General features: G+C 44.9%; 3 protein-coding genes across 3 annotated transcripts; all 3 read right to left on the bottom strand.

Annotated features, from left to right (window-relative positions):
- Positions 1-321: 321 nt before the first annotated feature.
- Positions 322-2830, bottom strand: LOC9270077 (UDP-glycosyltransferase CGT). Its single transcript, XM_026026574.2, has 4 exons — positions 2775-2830; positions 2618-2690; positions 2425-2523; positions 322-2345 (listed from the first exon to the last, which is right to left on the bottom strand). The coding sequence occupies exon 4, from the start codon at positions 1551-1553 to the stop codon at positions 582-584; it is 972 nt and encodes a 323-aa protein (XP_025882359.1). The 5' UTR covers positions 1554-2345; positions 2425-2523; positions 2618-2690; positions 2775-2830; the 3' UTR covers positions 322-581.
- Positions 2831-6942: 4112 nt separating this feature from the next.
- Positions 6943-10903, bottom strand: LOC112939402 (uncharacterized). The gene is made up of 2 exons (XM_066311901.1): positions 10776-10903; positions 6943-10365 (listed from the first exon to the last, which is right to left on the bottom strand). The coding sequence occupies exon 2, from the start codon at positions 10363-10365 to the stop codon at positions 7033-7035; it is 3333 nt and encodes a 1110-aa protein (XP_066167998.1). The 5' UTR covers positions 10776-10903; the 3' UTR covers positions 6943-7032.
- Positions 10904-11212: 309 nt separating this feature from the next.
- On the bottom strand, positions 11213-11731 carry LOC136351094 (UDP-glycosyltransferase CGT-like). Its single transcript, XM_066311702.1, has one exon. It carries the CDS (start codon positions 11729-11731, stop codon positions 11213-11215), a length of 519 nt encoding a protein of 172 aa, XP_066167799.1.
- Between the last annotated feature and the right edge of the window lie 5116 nt (positions 11732-16847).

Below are 16847 nucleotides of genomic sequence, written 5' to 3'. Positions count from 1 at the left end.
ATTATAGTTATATGCAAGTTACAATGTAGTTACATCATGTTACATCTGTTAAATTTTTAGAAAACAAATTGTTGAAAATATATAGAAAAACTTAAAAAAAAAGTACACATGACACAAAATCTATTCTCTCAATCCTAAAATACAACTTCTCTACCAATATTCTCTTCCCAACTAATCACAACCCTCCATTAGTAAATTCTTTTACCTATCTTCACTTTTCATTCAATCACAACCTTTTTCTTATTTCATTTTATCTACTGTCTTAATATAATAATTGTATTATGTAAAAATAAAAGTCTATATATTCTGTGACGGAGGTATAATAAGCTCTAACTTCATCCATATATCCATGGCAGCCAATGTTGGTTTATTATATGTCGTAGTAGATTGATTTGTTTTCGAACAAAGGGAGTGAGAATCAACCAACTTCACGTGACACGGAGTATACAGACACGACACACGAACGTGCACCCACTCATCAAGACCCAACGACTCAGCCTGCATGCATGCACGCTTTTATTTTGTACTACGAGCTTGTAGTACTATAGTACTTGTACTATCTTTAGATGCATTGTAATTAATTAAGCAGCCTTGAGCTTTGCAACAAACTCCAGCATGCTCGTGTGGCTCGTGCCGCCCTCCGCGACGGCCTTGGCCGCCTCCTCGCCGACCTTGGCCGCCCTCTCCCGCACGGCGTCGTCGGCCATCATCTCCTTCACCTTCCCCCCTATCTCCTCCCCGCTCACCAACCACTCCTCCCCGTCCCAGCTCCACTGCTCCATCCACACCCCGACGCCGCTGCTCGCCACCACCGTCGCCGCCACGCGGTGGTCGCCGCCCCGCGGCCACGCCAGCAGCGGCACGCCGGCCGCCGCCGCCTCGGTCACCGAGTTCCACCCGCTGTGGCTCAGGAACAGGCCCACCGCCGGGTGCCCGAGCACCGCCTCCTGGTCCACCCATTCCTTGGTCACCATGCCGCGCCCCTTCACGCGCTCCATGAACCCGTCGCCGAGCACGTCGCGGACGCCGCCCGCGGCGGCCTCGTCGCGGTCCACCACCGTGGTCTTGAGGATCCACAGGAATCGGCAGCCGCTCGCCTCCAGCCCCGCCGCGATCTCTCGGAGCTGGTCGTTGCTCACGGTGCAACGGTTGCCGAAGGCGACGTACACCACTGACCGCGCCGGCTGCTGGTCGAGCCAGGCGAGCGCCGAGCTCTGATCTGCGTCGGCGGCCTTCTTCTCGCTCGCGAGCGAGCTGTACGGGCCGACGGCGAACACCGGCGGGAACCCGCGGACGACGGTGCCGTCCCGCAGGGCGGCGAGCGCCACCGGCTCCAGCGCGTCGAACGTGTTGATCAGAACGCCGTCGGTCTTGACCACCTCGCGGCCGTTCTCGATGAACTGCTTCGTGAAGAGCATGTCCAGGTCGAGCAGCGGCTGCGGCAGCCAGGACCTCTGCAGGTGACGAACACCGGGGACGTCGACGTCGCCGACGTCGGCCTGGGCATCCTTGTTGTCGAGGTAGATGGGGAAGTAGGAGCAGAGGGACATCATCACTGGTGGAGAAACCCTTTGTAGTCCCGGTTCGTAACCCCCCTTTAGTCCCGGTTTCCAAACCGGGAGTACCAATCCGGGACTAAAGATCGCTATCTTTAGTCCCGGGTGAAATAACCGGGAGTAAAGATCGATCTTTAGTCCCGGTTGGTAACACCAACCGGGACTAAAGATGGCTCAGCCACGTGGCCGGCTGAGCCATCTTTAGTCCCGGTTGGTGTTACCAACCGGGACTAAAGATCGAGCTGACCATTTTTTTTTGCATGGCCCTGTTGCTGCATGGTTTATATATATATATAGTTTATATATATATATATATATATATATATATATATAAACCATGCATATATATGTTTCAATACATATATATGCATACATATATATATATGTATATATATATATATTATATTATATTATATGTATATACATGCATAATATATATGTATTTATACACATATATATGTTATGCAAATTAATGCATATGTATATAGATATATATATATATGACCAAAATATATTTACATTATAGAAAATGTGTACACATGCATATAGAAACATATGTAGTCATGTATTAATTACAATCCATTATATGTCCTAGCTAGCTAGCTATCATTTCGACGTAGTAGTACTCGCTGCTAGCTCAGAAGCTAAGGACCGGTGAATTGTGTTTCCGTCGTAGTAGAATTCACCCTTGGGATTAAGGATTTCTTCGTTGATGAATCCCATGAGTTGTTCTTGAACCGCCGTGATAAATTCCTTGTGTGTGGTCAGGTTATCCCTCATGCGAATAAACTATATGAATGTATGAAATTGATTAGTAATTAAACAAGAAATCGCTACGTAATGAAATTTTGAATTTATTTGTACGTACATCGAGCTCTCTTGTGGTGATGATTTGGTTTGCAAGGCAGTGGCAATACTCGCACACGTAATAGCCGCACAAGTTATTTCCCTGCTTTTGCTTTGCGCACTACAAATAAATGACAAACAACGAGAGATCTAATTAATATACACTTGTATGTATTTGAATCGGAGAAATATAAATATAGAGCATGTGTACTCACAGGAAATTTGAACTTCCGCCTAAGTCTTTCTCTCCATTTGCCGCGGACCAAATGACGGAACCGATACCAAGCCCTACATGGAGTTTAAAGCTATGATTCGTAGTAGCAATTAACATAACAAGATTTTCTTAATTAACAAAGGAACTTATGACGGTACCTGTCTATAAGTTCGAAAACCTTGTCAAACGTAGACTCTTTTTTATCCATTGAGTCATATACGTTGACGGTGCAGGCCTCCAGGTCGAAGAGTAAAAGCACCCAGTGGAATCTGCAATGTGCGTGGGATGCATTACATATGAAACACTTAGCAAGTTCGTACGGGAATGAAATTTGGTATGTAGGAAGACAGTAAAATTAAACTAACTCTGTGTTGTATGGCAACAGTATGAACGTCTTGTAATGCTGCGCCTTCAGGAGATGGACGAGATTGTCCTCTGTTTCTTGTGGATATTGGTCGAGCAATGCGACGTTTACTCTCCGAGGGTCGATGAATCCAGTATCGAAAACCCTCCGCCGTCGGGCCCTTTGAATCTCCATTCTACAACGATAAAAGGGAGTATATTATTTTCTATAGTCTACTTATATACAAGGACCTAATTTATTAAAGGAGACGTATAGTAAGAAATCTAACCGAACGATATACTTACAAAATCCAGCAACTCATAATAGAGACGTCGAGGGCGTCCAGCTGGTATAGTTCGTAGATTCCCTTGAAATTGATCCAGAGAATGTCATCTCCTTGCAAGAAGTCCGTGTCCCTGATCCTCGCTCCGATCATCTCTCTACCGGCGGCGCTCATCTCCATGTACAGCTGATGGAATTTGTACATTTGTGTGGGTAGGGACTGCAGCAGCTCAGGCTTGACAAGCGGTTTACCGAGTTCGTACATGTATTTCACTTCCGCCTTTTCGATTGGTGCGACTCCTAGCAATTGATCCGTAGTTAGACCGGTGTCAGTAATAAATTGTTCTATCGTCATTTCTTTACCGGTAACCAACGGCTCGATCTCCTGTTTTGGTTGCTCTCCAAGCTGAGGGACTGGTTTGGACTTTCCAGAAGATGCTTTCTTCAGCGTTCGCTCATAGTTCGATAGCTTGATGGCCTCCTTGGCAGATGCAGACATACCCCTGAAGAAGTTCCTGACACTGGGGTCTATAGGAATCTTCTTTTCTGGACTTCGAGGCTTGAATTGTCTCTTGACTTCTGATGCAACGTAAGCGTCAAGCTCCTCTTGCGTGCAATCGTACCCCGGGTCCTTGTTCTTGTCGGCGTCAACTTTCGCCTTCTTCGTTGCCCTTGTGTGGGCAGGCGGTGCAGCTGGGGGGGCCCTTGACTTTGAAGGTGCCGGAAGAGGAGCTTGCGGGGGAGTAGGTGTAGGAGCACGAGGAGGAGTCAGTGCAGGATCCTGAGGAGGAGTCGATGCTGGAGCCTGAGGTGGAGACGGTGCTGGCGGAGCATGAGGAGGAGACGGTGCAGGATCATGAGGAGGAGATGGCGGAGCCGGAGGAGATGGTGCACGAGACGCCGCTTGTCGCCCAGGGAGGATGATGTACCGCCTGCGCCATAGAATAATGGCATGGCTTGTGTCTCGTAGATGCGTCTCACCGTCTCCTCCAGGGTAATCCAGCTCGAGGTCCTCGTACGCGCCTTCGACCAACTCAACTTCGACCTTCGAGTATCCTGCTGGAATCGGCCTGCAGTGGTAAGTACCTGAAGGGTCCGTTGGGATGGCCATGCCCGACGCCACCTTCATGTTGTGAGAGATTATTTATTAGTAATCAACATATATAAGCAGGAACTAGCGGAATGGCTAAATCTTACCTTTATTGATAAGTTCTTGAAAGGAATATGCAGCTCACATGGTGTCCGCTGAGTGATGTCATCAACGGGACAGGTCGATTCGTCCTGTGTTTGCATGGCGTCCATGCTCTGCGATCCTACCTGCCCCGTTGAGGCGCAGCTGCTACGGTTTCCTGACGGGCTCACCATTGCAGGAGGAATGGTCGGCTGGGGATCATGGGACCGATGTGCGGCCATGCGTTCATCAACCTTCCTTGCCACCTCCTCTTGCATGTTGAGTTCGTAGCTCGATACCCGGAACTCTAGGTCTGCAATCTTCGCCTCGGTATCTCTCTTGCTCCTCATCCGACTCCTGTACGTGTGGATGTCCTCCTTGAAACCAATCTTCCAAGGAATCACCCCTTTCCCTCGTGTTCGTCCTGGATGCTCTGGAGTCTGCAGGGCGAGTGTCAGCTCGTCCCTATCTCTGTCGGGTCGGAACGTGCCCTGAGAGGAGGCTTCCACTGCATCTGTTAGTCGTTGCGCAGCCTCTCGTATCTGAACGCCGAATACCAGTGAGCCATCAGCTGGGTTGAGCGTTCCACCGTGAGCATAGTACCAGAACTTCGATCGTTCCGGCCAATTGGCTGTTGCCGGTTCGATACCCCTCTCAATCAAGCTAGCCTCCATCTCCTCCCACTTCGGCATCGCGACGCTATAGCCTCCTGACCCCAAGTGGTGATGGTACTTCTTCTTGGCGGCATTTTCTTTGTTTCTTTCCATCATCGCCTGCCCTTGTTCACCTGTCTTATATGCAACGAACTCGTCCCAGTGATCCCTTAGCTTTGGGAATGTGTCGAAGTTCGGTGTCTGCCCCTTCAGTATATACTTCTTGTACAGATCTCCCTTGAAGCTCTGAAACTGTTCTGCCATTTTCTTCAGAGTCCACCTTTTCACTTTGTCCTCTGTACCCGCAGGAAGGGTGAATGTCTCGAGCATTGTGGTCCACAGCATCTCTTTCTCCGAATCTGGGACAAAGCTCTCATGATCTCCTCGTGCCCTTGTTCTTCGCCAGTACACCGTACTGACAGGCACGTTATCCCGCACAACCCAACCGCTGTGACGTACATAGTTCTTGGCGGCTTCGGCCGGGGCACTAGGACGTCCATCTTCTTCCACTTCCGTTATGATGTGCCGACCCTCAAGCTTCTTCGCTGCACCTCGTTGCCCGCGTGCCCTCTTCTGTCCAACGGAGGGTTGACTACCACTAGCCTCCTCCTCCTGGTTCCCCTCCACATCCCTTTCCACGTGCCCCTGCTGGTTCCCCTCCGCATCCCTCTCCACGTTCCCTTCCTCGTTCAAGTACTGGTTTGGATCCTCGTTCCCCTCTTCTTCATTCCAGTACTGGCTGCTTCCCTCCGCGATTGTATCGTACAATATCTGTTCCTCATCGCGGTCAGCCATCTGTTGATACAAGAAACATCTGCTAAGTCACGAGACATTTATGTTTTAACAATCTAAGTCATGTATGCTAAGTGTAAATGTCGTACATTAGAACCCTACACAAACCCTACATTAGATATCTTTAGTCCCGGTTGTTGAGAACAACCGGGAGTAAAGAAAAGATATTTACTCCCGGTTGTTGAGAACAACCGGGACTAAAGATATCTTTAGTCCCGGTTGTTCTTAACAACCGGGAGTAAATATCTTTTCCCGCTATTTCGAAATTCTTTTTAAACCCGGTTAGGGTTAAGAACCGGGACTAAAGATTATAGCACTGCATATGATTTTCTCTTACATATGTGTTTATAAAATAGAAGTTAATGCATTAACATTATTTAAAGTACTAAAGATTAATGACAATTACTTCGAAAAATTATTTTTGTCTGTAATAAATTAAGTGGATAAATCGTAATAAGCAAATATATGACTTATAATTAATAAAAATTCCAATATATATATATATACTTAGCATATATATGAATGATATTATTATATTGGTAAAAACTCTAATTAAGATATGTATGTACATACTGCATGATTTAAAATTAATAAAAATTGTAATCATCATATATACTTAGCGTAGGAATTATATTAAATTAAATGCTAAAAACTCTAATTAACATATGTAAATGCCACATGCATGATTTAAACCTTTTAAAAATTCGAATAGTCATATATAAGTAGCATATGAAAGATAGTAAATTAAATTGTGAAAAACTCTAATATATGAATGATAGTTTTAAAAATATATTAAATTTAATACTTTTAAAAATTCTCCAGTCAATTATAATTAGCATATGAATGATAGTAAATTAAATGTTAAAAACTCTAATTAACATATAAAATTGCCACTTGCGTGATTTAAAACTTTTAAAAATACAATAGTCAATTATAATTAGCATATGAATGCTAGTAAATTAAATGTTAAAAACTCTAATTAACGTACATATGAAATTGCCACCTGTGTGATTTAAAACTTTTAAAAATTGTAAGTATCACATATAACTAGCATATACATGATTTGAACTTGTTGAAACCTCTAATAATCGTGCGTAATTAACATATGCCATACATCAATTGATTTATATGGATAATCAATACATCCAAAATAGTTTACATCGTGTACACAATAATTACGGCATTACATCGGCGGTGACGGTTGACCGCACGTACTTTCTCCTCACTATTGTTCCCTCCTTGTGATCGCTGCGTGAGTAAGGGGTGTCTTCATTTGATAGGAGGATGCTAGGGTCAATCGTCACCGTGAAAGGGGGTTGCCCATCCAACTGATCGTAATCCTCGTCAGTCTTGTCCTCAACTCCGACGATTTTTCTTTTGCCTGGGAGAACCACTTGACGCTTAGGCTCATCAGGCCCTCTGCCCTTCTTTCCTTTGCTAGACATGTCCTTCACGAAAAAGACTTGCGTTACATCATTGGCAAGGACAAAAGGTTCGTCCGAGTATCCAACCTTGTTAAGGTCAACAGTTGTCATCCCACTGTCATCAATCATTACGCCTCCACCAGTCAACCTAACCCATTGGCACCGGAACAGAGGAACCTTGAGAGGACCATAGTCAAGTTCCCATATGTCCTCGATGGCACCGTAATACGTGGCAGTTGTTCCATCGTGTCCCATGGCATCGACACGAACAGCGCTGTTTTGGTTCGTGCTCTTCATGTCTTGGGCTCTCGTGTAGAATGTGTACCCATTGATCTCATATCCCTGGAATGTCGCGATCGACCCAGACGGTCCCCTCGCCAGGAAGGCAAGTTGTTGGTTGATCGACTCGTTACCCATGAGATGTTGTCGTAGCCACGCGGGGAAAGTATCAATGTGATGCCGTGTAATCCATACATCGGACTTACCGATGTTCCTGGCGCGAACTAGAGCCAAGTGCTCCTCGATGTAAGGAGCTACCAATGAAGAGTGTTGCAGAACAGTGAAATGGGCTTTACGGAATAAATTGTTGTCTACCGTCATAATTGCTTTCCTTCCGAGAGTTCCCTTTCCCCGTAGTCTCCCTTCATGGCGTGATTCCGGTACCCCGATTGGGCGAAGGTCTTCGATAAATTCTACGCAAAATTCGATGACCTCCTCTGTTCCATAACCCTTGGCGATGCTTGCCTCTGGACGAGCACGGTTACGAACATACTTCTTCAGAACGCCCATGTACCTCTCGAAAGGAAACATGTTGTGTAGGTACATAGGCCCGAGAATACGGATCTCTTTCACAAGGTGACAAAGCAGATGTGTCATTATATTGAAAAATGAAGGTGGAAATATCAACTCAAAACTGACGAGACATTGCACCACTTCATTCTGAAGGGCATCTAATCTATCCGGATCGATGACCTTCTGCGAAATTGCGTTCATGAATGCACATAGCTTTGTTATTGTTGCCCGGACATTGTCTGGAAGGATACCCCTTATTACAACTGGTAGCAGTTGTGTCATCAACACGTGACAGTCATGAGACTTTAGGTTTGTGAACTTCTTCTCCTTCGTGCTTATTATTCGCTTGATATTCGTGGAGTATCCAGACGGTACCTTTATGCTCTCCAAGCATTCAAACATACTTTCCTTCTCTGCCTTGCTAAGAGTGTAGCTGGCTGGACTCAAGTAATGGCTTCCTTTCTCCTTTGGTTCCGGGTGAAGGTCGCCGCGTTGTTCCATATGCTTCAGATCATTACGTGCTTCCAGTGTATCTTTCGACTTTCCGTATACACCTAGGAAGCCAAGAAGGTTTACGCAAAGGTTCTTAGTGAGGTGCATCACGTCGATTGCGTGGCGTACGTCCAAGAATTCCCAATATGGTAACTCCCAAAATATAGAGTTCTTTTTCCACATCGCCGCGTGACCATCTTCGCTCTCTATATGCTGGCTTCCAGGGCCCTTTCCGAACACTACTTTAAGATCTTTAACCATAGCAAACACTGTTTTCCCGCTGCGATGTTTAGGCTTCGTACGGTGGTCGGCCTTATGTTCGAAGTGCTTGCCTTTCTTCCGTACCGGGTGGTTTGCTGCAAGGAATCGACGATGACCCATGTATACAACCTTCCTACAGTGCTTAAGATACGTACTTTCTGTTTCATCCATACAGTGAGTGCAAGCCTTGTACCCCTTGTTGGACTGTCCGGATAGGTTGCTAAGTGCAGGCCAATCGTTGATGGTTACGAACAGCAGCGCTCGTAGGTTAAACTCCTCCTGTTTGTCCTCGTCCCACACGGGGACACCTTCCTTCTTCCACAACTGTTTAAGATCCTCGACCAGTGGTCTTAGGTACACGTCGATGTCGTTACCAGGTTGCTTGGGGCCTTGAATAATAATCGGCATCATTATGTACTTCCTCTTCATGCATAGCCAGGGGGGGAGGTTGTAGATACACATCGTAACGGGCCAAGTGCTATGGCCGCTGCTCATCTCTCCAAAAGGATTCATGCCATCCGTACTCAAACCAAACCGTATGTTTCGTGCGTCCTTTCCAAATTCTTTAAATTTTCTATCGATGTTTCGCCACTGCGAACCATCGGCGGGGTGTCTCAGCATCCCGTCCTGTTGACGCTCTTCAGCGTGCCATCGCAACATTCTAGCATTCCCCTTGTTCCTGAACAAACGCCTTAGCCGTGGTATTATAGGGAAATACCACATCACCTTAGCAGGAATTCTCTTCTTTGTTAGCTGCCCGTCAACTTCTCCTGGATCGTCCCGTCTAATCTTGTATCGTAGTGCTTTGCAAACAGGGCATGCTTCTAGGTTCTCGTACTCCTCACCGCGATATAGGATACAATCGTTCGGACATGCGTGAATCTTATGAACTTCCAGTCCTAACGGGCAGACTATCTTCTTAGCCTCGTACGTTGTCTCGGGCAATTTGTTTCCCCCCGGAAGAATGTTCTTGACGAGTTTCAATAAATCGCCAAATGCCTTGTCACTAACCCCATTTTTTGCCTTCCATTGCAACAACTCCAGAGTGGTATCCAACTTTTTGTGCCCCTGCTCGCAACCTGGGTACAACGAAGTTCTGTGGTCCTCCAACATCTTGTCCAATTTATGGGCCTCCTTTTCACTTTCGCAGTCCTCCCTGGCGTCCTGCAACATTTGACCAAGATCATCCGCAACGTCGTTACCATCAGCAGCTATTTCCTCCTCGCCCGTTTGATTTCCTTCAAATCCAACAAATTGAGCAAAGTCCGGAATATTGTCGTCTTCCACTTCATCTTCTTCCATTTCAACACCTTGCTCTCCGTGGGATGTCCAACAATTATAGCTTGGCATGAACCCCGACTCAAACAAGTGGAAATGAATAGTCCTGGATGCAGAATACTCCTTCTGATTCTTACACTTATTGCATGGACAACAAATAAAACCCCTTTTCCTGTTAGCTTCGGCCACTCTCAAAAAATAGTGCACGCCGTCAATAAACTCTTTGGACCGCCGGTCAGCGTACATCCATTGCCGATCCATCTACATGAGTCAAAAAAACCGTACACAAATAATTATTCTTACAATAATGACAGTCATACAATAATTATAAGATATCTTTATTCATACAAAAATCATAAAATATTACACCAAATAATTCTTAAAAACTATTTGTTAAGTAATAAACTAATTTTAATGTGTTTTACTTCTTTTAATTTTCATTTTAGTTTGTTTTCTATTATTTAAGATTAACTTTCACTAGAGTTTTCCTTCTCAACTATTTTATAAAACCTTGTTTAGCAAATGAACTAAATTTCTATATATTCTTTCTTCCCCACACACATTTTCTCTCTCATCAACTTACAACTACATTTTGGAGACAAAAAAAGTGTGCAAAACATAGGTGCAAATGTAGTATGACAAAAAAAACATTGGAGGATGAAGTTGCAAACCTTTTAGGCACCTCCGATTTGTATGTAATCACCAAAATAAATTCAATAGAAATTTTGGCATGACCTCCCCTCTTTTTTGAAGAAATTTTGAAGCTTGCTCGGGCAGCTGGAGGAGGAAGAAGACATATATATAGGGGTGGGACTTTAGTCCCGGTTGGTAGCACCAACCGGGGCTAAAGATCACCGGGATCTTTAGTCCCGGTTGGTATTACCAACCGGGACTAAAGTTAACATCTTTAGTCCCGGTTGGTGTTATCAACCGGGACTAAAGATACCGGGAGGGCCTGACAGACCCTGACAGCATTCGAACCGGGACTAAAGATCATCTTTAGTCCCGGTTGGTAACACAACCCGGGACTAAAGATCAAATATGCCCGTTACCCTTTTGAACCGGGACTAAAGAACATCTTTAGCCCCGGTTTTTATTGCATCCGGGACTACTGTGGAAATCGGCCGACCGACGAAAGATGGTTTCTCCACCAGTGCATGGTCACGGATGAGATGAACAGCACGTGGCACTGGAGGCGAAGGTCCTTGGCGATGGGGTTCACGTGGGACACCAGCGTGACGTCGGTGACGACGGCCGTGGCGCGCGGGGCGACGCCGGCGATGGCCGGGGCGAGGAGGTGCATGGAGCGGCGCAGGGCCTCCCACCGGAGCAGGAACGGGTCGGCGCCGGGGAACTCGGAGGCGTCGAGCGGCAGCAGGTTGAAGTCGACGCGGCGGATGCTGGGGAAGTCGTGGAAGAGGCGGGCGAAGTGGTCGGCCTCGGCGGCCGACACGGTGGGGAGGACGGTGACGACGGAGATGTCGACGTCGTGGGAGGACAGCGCGCCGATGAAGCGGAAGAACGGGAGGAGGTGGCCCATGCCGGCGCTCGGGATGAAGACGACGTGCGGCCGCTCGCGGCGTCGGGCGTCGGGCTCGCCGGAGTTGAGCACCGTGGGCGGTGCCATGGCCGATCGATCGAGCACCTGCTTGCTGAAACGTACGTAATGTGATGTTCAACGCAAGGCTGGGCACTAGCTCGACTGCTCAGTACTCATTAGCTTGGTACCGTGCTCTATTTATGGTGTGGTGTATGTCTTTCAAAGATCTAGACCTTTACTGTACTTAAAAAAAAAATCTCTAGTGTAGTACTAGCTACTGTTCGTCCCTTCGCATATCCATGCACACTTAACAGTTGAAATGTCCTTTTGTATAATTAATTGAAATGTCCTTTTGTCAGTTGTTAAGGGACTGAAATTTTTAAACAGATATATTCATCTATCTGGCACAATACAGTGACGCATATCGGGGGTGTTTGGATGGGGCTAAAAATTTTTCAGTACACGTCATATCGGATGTTTGATACTAATTAGAAGTATTAAATATAGTCTACTGACAAAACCTATTTCATAACTCTGGACTAATTCGCAAGATGAATCTATTGAGCATAATTAATCCATGATTAGCCCGCGTGATGCTACAGTAAACATTCTCTAATTATAAATTAATTAGGCTTAAAAAAATTGTCTCGCGAATTAGCTCTCATTTATGTAATTAGTTTTGTATGTAGTCTATGTTTATTACTCTAAATTAATTTTCAAACATCCGATAGGACAGGGACAGTTTAGTCCATGATCCAAGTACCACCGGGGGTGTTTGGATGATGACAACATACAGAGTATATGTCAAGACACCGCTAGCGCTTAGCGCTTTGGCGCAGCTCCGCTGCAGGTGCACAAGCATGCCCATGAGGCCCGCTGTCGTGCGCATGTTTCAGCCCCACTCCCCATTGATTCAGAGGCGAGAGCTTGTTCTTCTTCCTTGATGCCACCTGACCACAAGAATGCTAAAACTTTTATCACAAATTTAAAAAGCTTTTAACTCAAAATCTAAAACTTCCATATCAAAATTGAAAAAAACGACTCAAATGAAACTTTTGTCTGAAAATTATAAAAATTTAAATTAGAAACCCAAAACTTTCATCTCAAAAAAGAAACTTTTAATTGAAACTTTTATCCCAAAATCACAAAACTTTTAATTAAAAATCTGAAACTTTCATCTGAAAATATTTTTGATTGAAAACTTGAACTTTCATCTCAAAATCACAAAACTTTCATCTCAAAAATCATAGAACTTTCATCGAAGCAGTGAAAGCCTAAACTTTCAATCAACCTTCTTCAAATTCCAAAAAAAATTCAACGCAAAACCTGGATAAATCTATAGAGAAGTGGTGGAAGTCGCTGATGTCTCAACAACATGAGGAATCGGGGTAGGGGAACAAATGGTAGGGGAACAAATGCTGAAGGAGAGATAAAGGGGAACCCATCAGGAGGGGGAGGGGCGGGAGAAGGGGTGGGGGAAGAGAGGTAGGGGAAGCAGCTGGCAGGGAGATGACACTGGTGGACAAACCCTTTTTAATACCGGTTCGCAACCCCCTATAGTCCCGGTTATACAAACGGGACTACGAATCCGGGACTAAAGATGCCTATTTTTAGTCCCGGTTGAAATAACCGGGACAAAAGATCCATCTTTTGTCCCGGTTAGTGTTAAAAACCGGGACTAAAGATTTAGTCCCGGTTAGAGTTAACAACCGGGACTAATGTTCTTTCTTTTTTTTTTCATGCTTTCATGATTTCGAGCACCACCATTCATATTATTCACAAATCATTTTAACACCACATATCCTTCCCAAAATCCCCAAATACATCAAGCTACATTTTTAAACCCAAATACATCACAGATCATTCACAAAATCCCCAAATACATCAAGCTGCATTTTTATCTCCAAATACATCGCAAATCATTCAAAAAACATCTCCACAAATTCATTCACACATCACACATCACACAGATCGAAAAAAAATCGACATCGCACAGATCGACCGCACATATCACACGGATCAGGGAAAAAAACTACATCACAGAGATCGGGCGCCGGCCGTCCGCCGCCTCACCGGCCTCCCGCCCGGCCGCCTCGGGCTCCGCCGCCGCCTGGGGAGCGCCGCCGCCCCGGGAGCACCGCCACCCGCCGCCTGGGGAGCGCCGCTGCCCTGGGAACACCGCTGCCCGCCACCTCGGGCTCTGCCGCCCGCCCGGGGAGCGCCGCCTCGCCGCCCGCCTGCCCGGCTGCTCGCCGCCGCGCGGGCCTCGCCCGCCTGGCCACCCGCCGCCTCGCGGGCCTCGCCGGCCTTGCCCGCCGCCTGCCCGGCCGCCCGCCGCCTGCTCGGGCGCCCGCCTCCCTATCGCCGCAGCCCGGCCTCACGTGGAAGGAGGAGGAGGAGGAAGAGAGGAGAAGGGGGAGGAAGGGGAGAGGAGAATGGATGGAGGAGGAGGAAGGCTGAGAGGGATAGGGCTAATAGCGAAGGGATGGAGAGGACGGTGGGATCGAAGGGATAAGGGATAATTAATGAGAGAGGAGAGGACGGTGGACTGGCGCACGGTTCGGTTGATTTTTGATCCCGGTTGGTATAAACAACCGGGACTAAAGATCCATTTTTAGTCCCGGTTGTTTATACCAACCGGGACTAAAAATGAGTTGGGGCCTAACTCGACCCGACAACTTTTTAAACCGGGACTAAAAATGATCTTTAGTCCCGGTTGGTAGGTCAAAAAGTTTTTAACCGGGACTAAAAATCATCTTTAGTCCTGGTTTTTATTCGAACCGGGACTATTGTGGATTTTGGGCGACCGATCAAAGATGGTGTCTCCACCAGTGTGAAAGAAAGAGGAACCGATTCTGGGCTTGATGATGTCTCGATGGAGAGGTTGGAGATGGAGGTGCACGCTCACGACGAAGAGGAGGAATAGCGGCAGCGCTAGACGTCTCATCCATGCGAATGCAGGGAGGGGGGAATCGGTTGGTAGTGGATAAGGCCTGTGCACAACTTATTTTCCTGGCGCGCGTGCGCTATATAGCTTCCCTCTTTATACATAGGCATAACTCTAAGAAAGATAGATCTTATATTGAATTAATGGTATGCTTGCTAAGGAAAATACGGAGTAGTAATTAAAGTGAGGGACTTCAGACTGATCGAGTATATCTTATAGATTCCCTATCCTACACAATTAAATTATGATTTTATTAAAAAATGTGTTCGGGTCAGTTTGGTCCATAAGCCAGCAGGTGATCAGCTAAGGGCATGTTTAGTTTGTGAAATGAAAATTTTTGGATGTCACATCGGACGTTTGACCAAATGTCGGAAGGGGTTTTCGAACACGAATGAAAAAATTAATTTCATAACTCGCCTGGAAATCGCGAGACGAATCTTTTGAGCCTAATTAATCCGTCATTAGCACATGTGGGTTACTGTAGCACTTATGGCTAATCATAGACTAATTAGGCTCAAAAGATTTGCCTCGCGATTTCCTCCCAACTGTGCAATTAGTTTTTTATTTTATCTATATTTAATGTTCCATGCATGTGTCTAAAGATTTGATGTGATGTTTTTTGGAAAAAAAATTGGGAACTAAGGTGGTGTTTGGATCCATGGACTTAACTTTAGTCCCTCTATTTAGACACTAATTTAGAGTATTAAATATAGAGTACTTACAAAACTAATTACATAAATGAAAGCTAATTCGCGTGACAAATTTTTTAAGCCTAATTAATCTATAATTAGAGAATGTTTACTATAGCATCACATAGGCTAATTATGGATTAATTAGGCTCAATAGATTCGTCTCGCGAATTAGTCCAAGATTATGGATGGGTTTTATTAATAGTCTACGTTTAATATTTATAATTAATTTTCAAACATCCGATGTGACACGGACTTAAAACTGTTTAGTCCCGAGGGTCTAAACGGGGCCTAAGGCTACCTCAACCCGTCAAGCGTCATTTCTACCAGTTTTCCCAAACCGAGCCCTTACAATGTTTCAGGTTATTGAGGTGACAACACAAGACAAGAATCTTACATATATCATCCTTGGGCTGCTACTGCTTATTAACACCGTCTACTTCGTTGCGAGGGGCTGCATTATAAATATGAGACGATGAGGAAAATACGTGAGTATGATAATGTAAAATTACAGTAATAAGATTGATGTGCGATAAGTTAAAATTGAATCATACTACCTCCGTTTTTTAATAGATGACGCCGTTAATTTTTTCTCACATGTTTGACCATTCGTCTTATTCAAAAAATTTACGTAATTATAATTTATTTTGTTATGAGTTGTTTTATCACTTATAGTACTTTAAGTGTGATTTATATCTTATATATTTGCATAATTTTTTTTAATAAGACGAATGGTCAAACATGTGAGAAAAAAATCAACGGCGTCATCTATTAAAAAAACGAAAGCAGTATGAATCAAGCCGTACAATATCTTTTGTATAAATATGATAAATAGTACATGCACAGACAATAATTGCAGCAACCAATTAGGGGTCCATCTCTCAAGACAATTACACAACACCTACCACATGTGGAAAAGGTTGAATATGAGAAAAGCAATCTGCTTTAAAAGTAGGTTTGTCCCTACATTAATCCCTACCATCGAAACCGACTATAACCGATGCAATCCTATATCCAAAACAAAACGGGCAAAAAAAACCGGACGAAAAAAGAATAAAAAAACGGGCGGAAAAAGGGAAAAGAAAACTGAATCCGATTCCGCAGTAAAAAAAAAGGGCAAAAAGAAAAAAAAAGGAATCTGTCCGATTCTAAAAAAACAGGCGAAAAAAAAAACAGGTGAAAAAAAAGACCGGCCAAAAAAAAAAGAATCCGTGTGGACGCTGTAAAAAGAAAGGAGAAAAAAAAAATAAAAAAAACAAATATGTCCGATTCCAAAAAAAAAAGAATTATACGTGACGCGGTAAAAAAATCGAATCCTATTATATTTGACACGGTACTATATATCTCTATCTTCTCTATCTCTACTGCTTAAAAAATTAAAAATGTTTCTGTTGTCCGTAATAACGAAAAAAAGGACCAAAAAAACATTAAAACAAATAAAAGAAAGTCCGATTCAATCTTTCCGTGGGGACGAGCGGCGCCCTCCATCCCCGCTTGCGCGATGAAACGCAAGCTAAAAAAACAAAATTGAGCAAAGGGATAAACTAGATTGAAGTTCCCGAAATTA

Source organism: Oryza sativa, chromosome 6, assembly GCF_034140825.1.
Source record: "Oryza sativa Japonica Group chromosome 6, ASM3414082v1".
Lineage (NCBI taxonomy): Eukaryota > Viridiplantae > Streptophyta > Magnoliopsida > Poales > Poaceae > Oryza > Oryza sativa.
The sequence above is the reverse complement of the archived record's forward strand: the minus strand, read 5'-3'. Positions and strand labels throughout refer to the sequence as shown.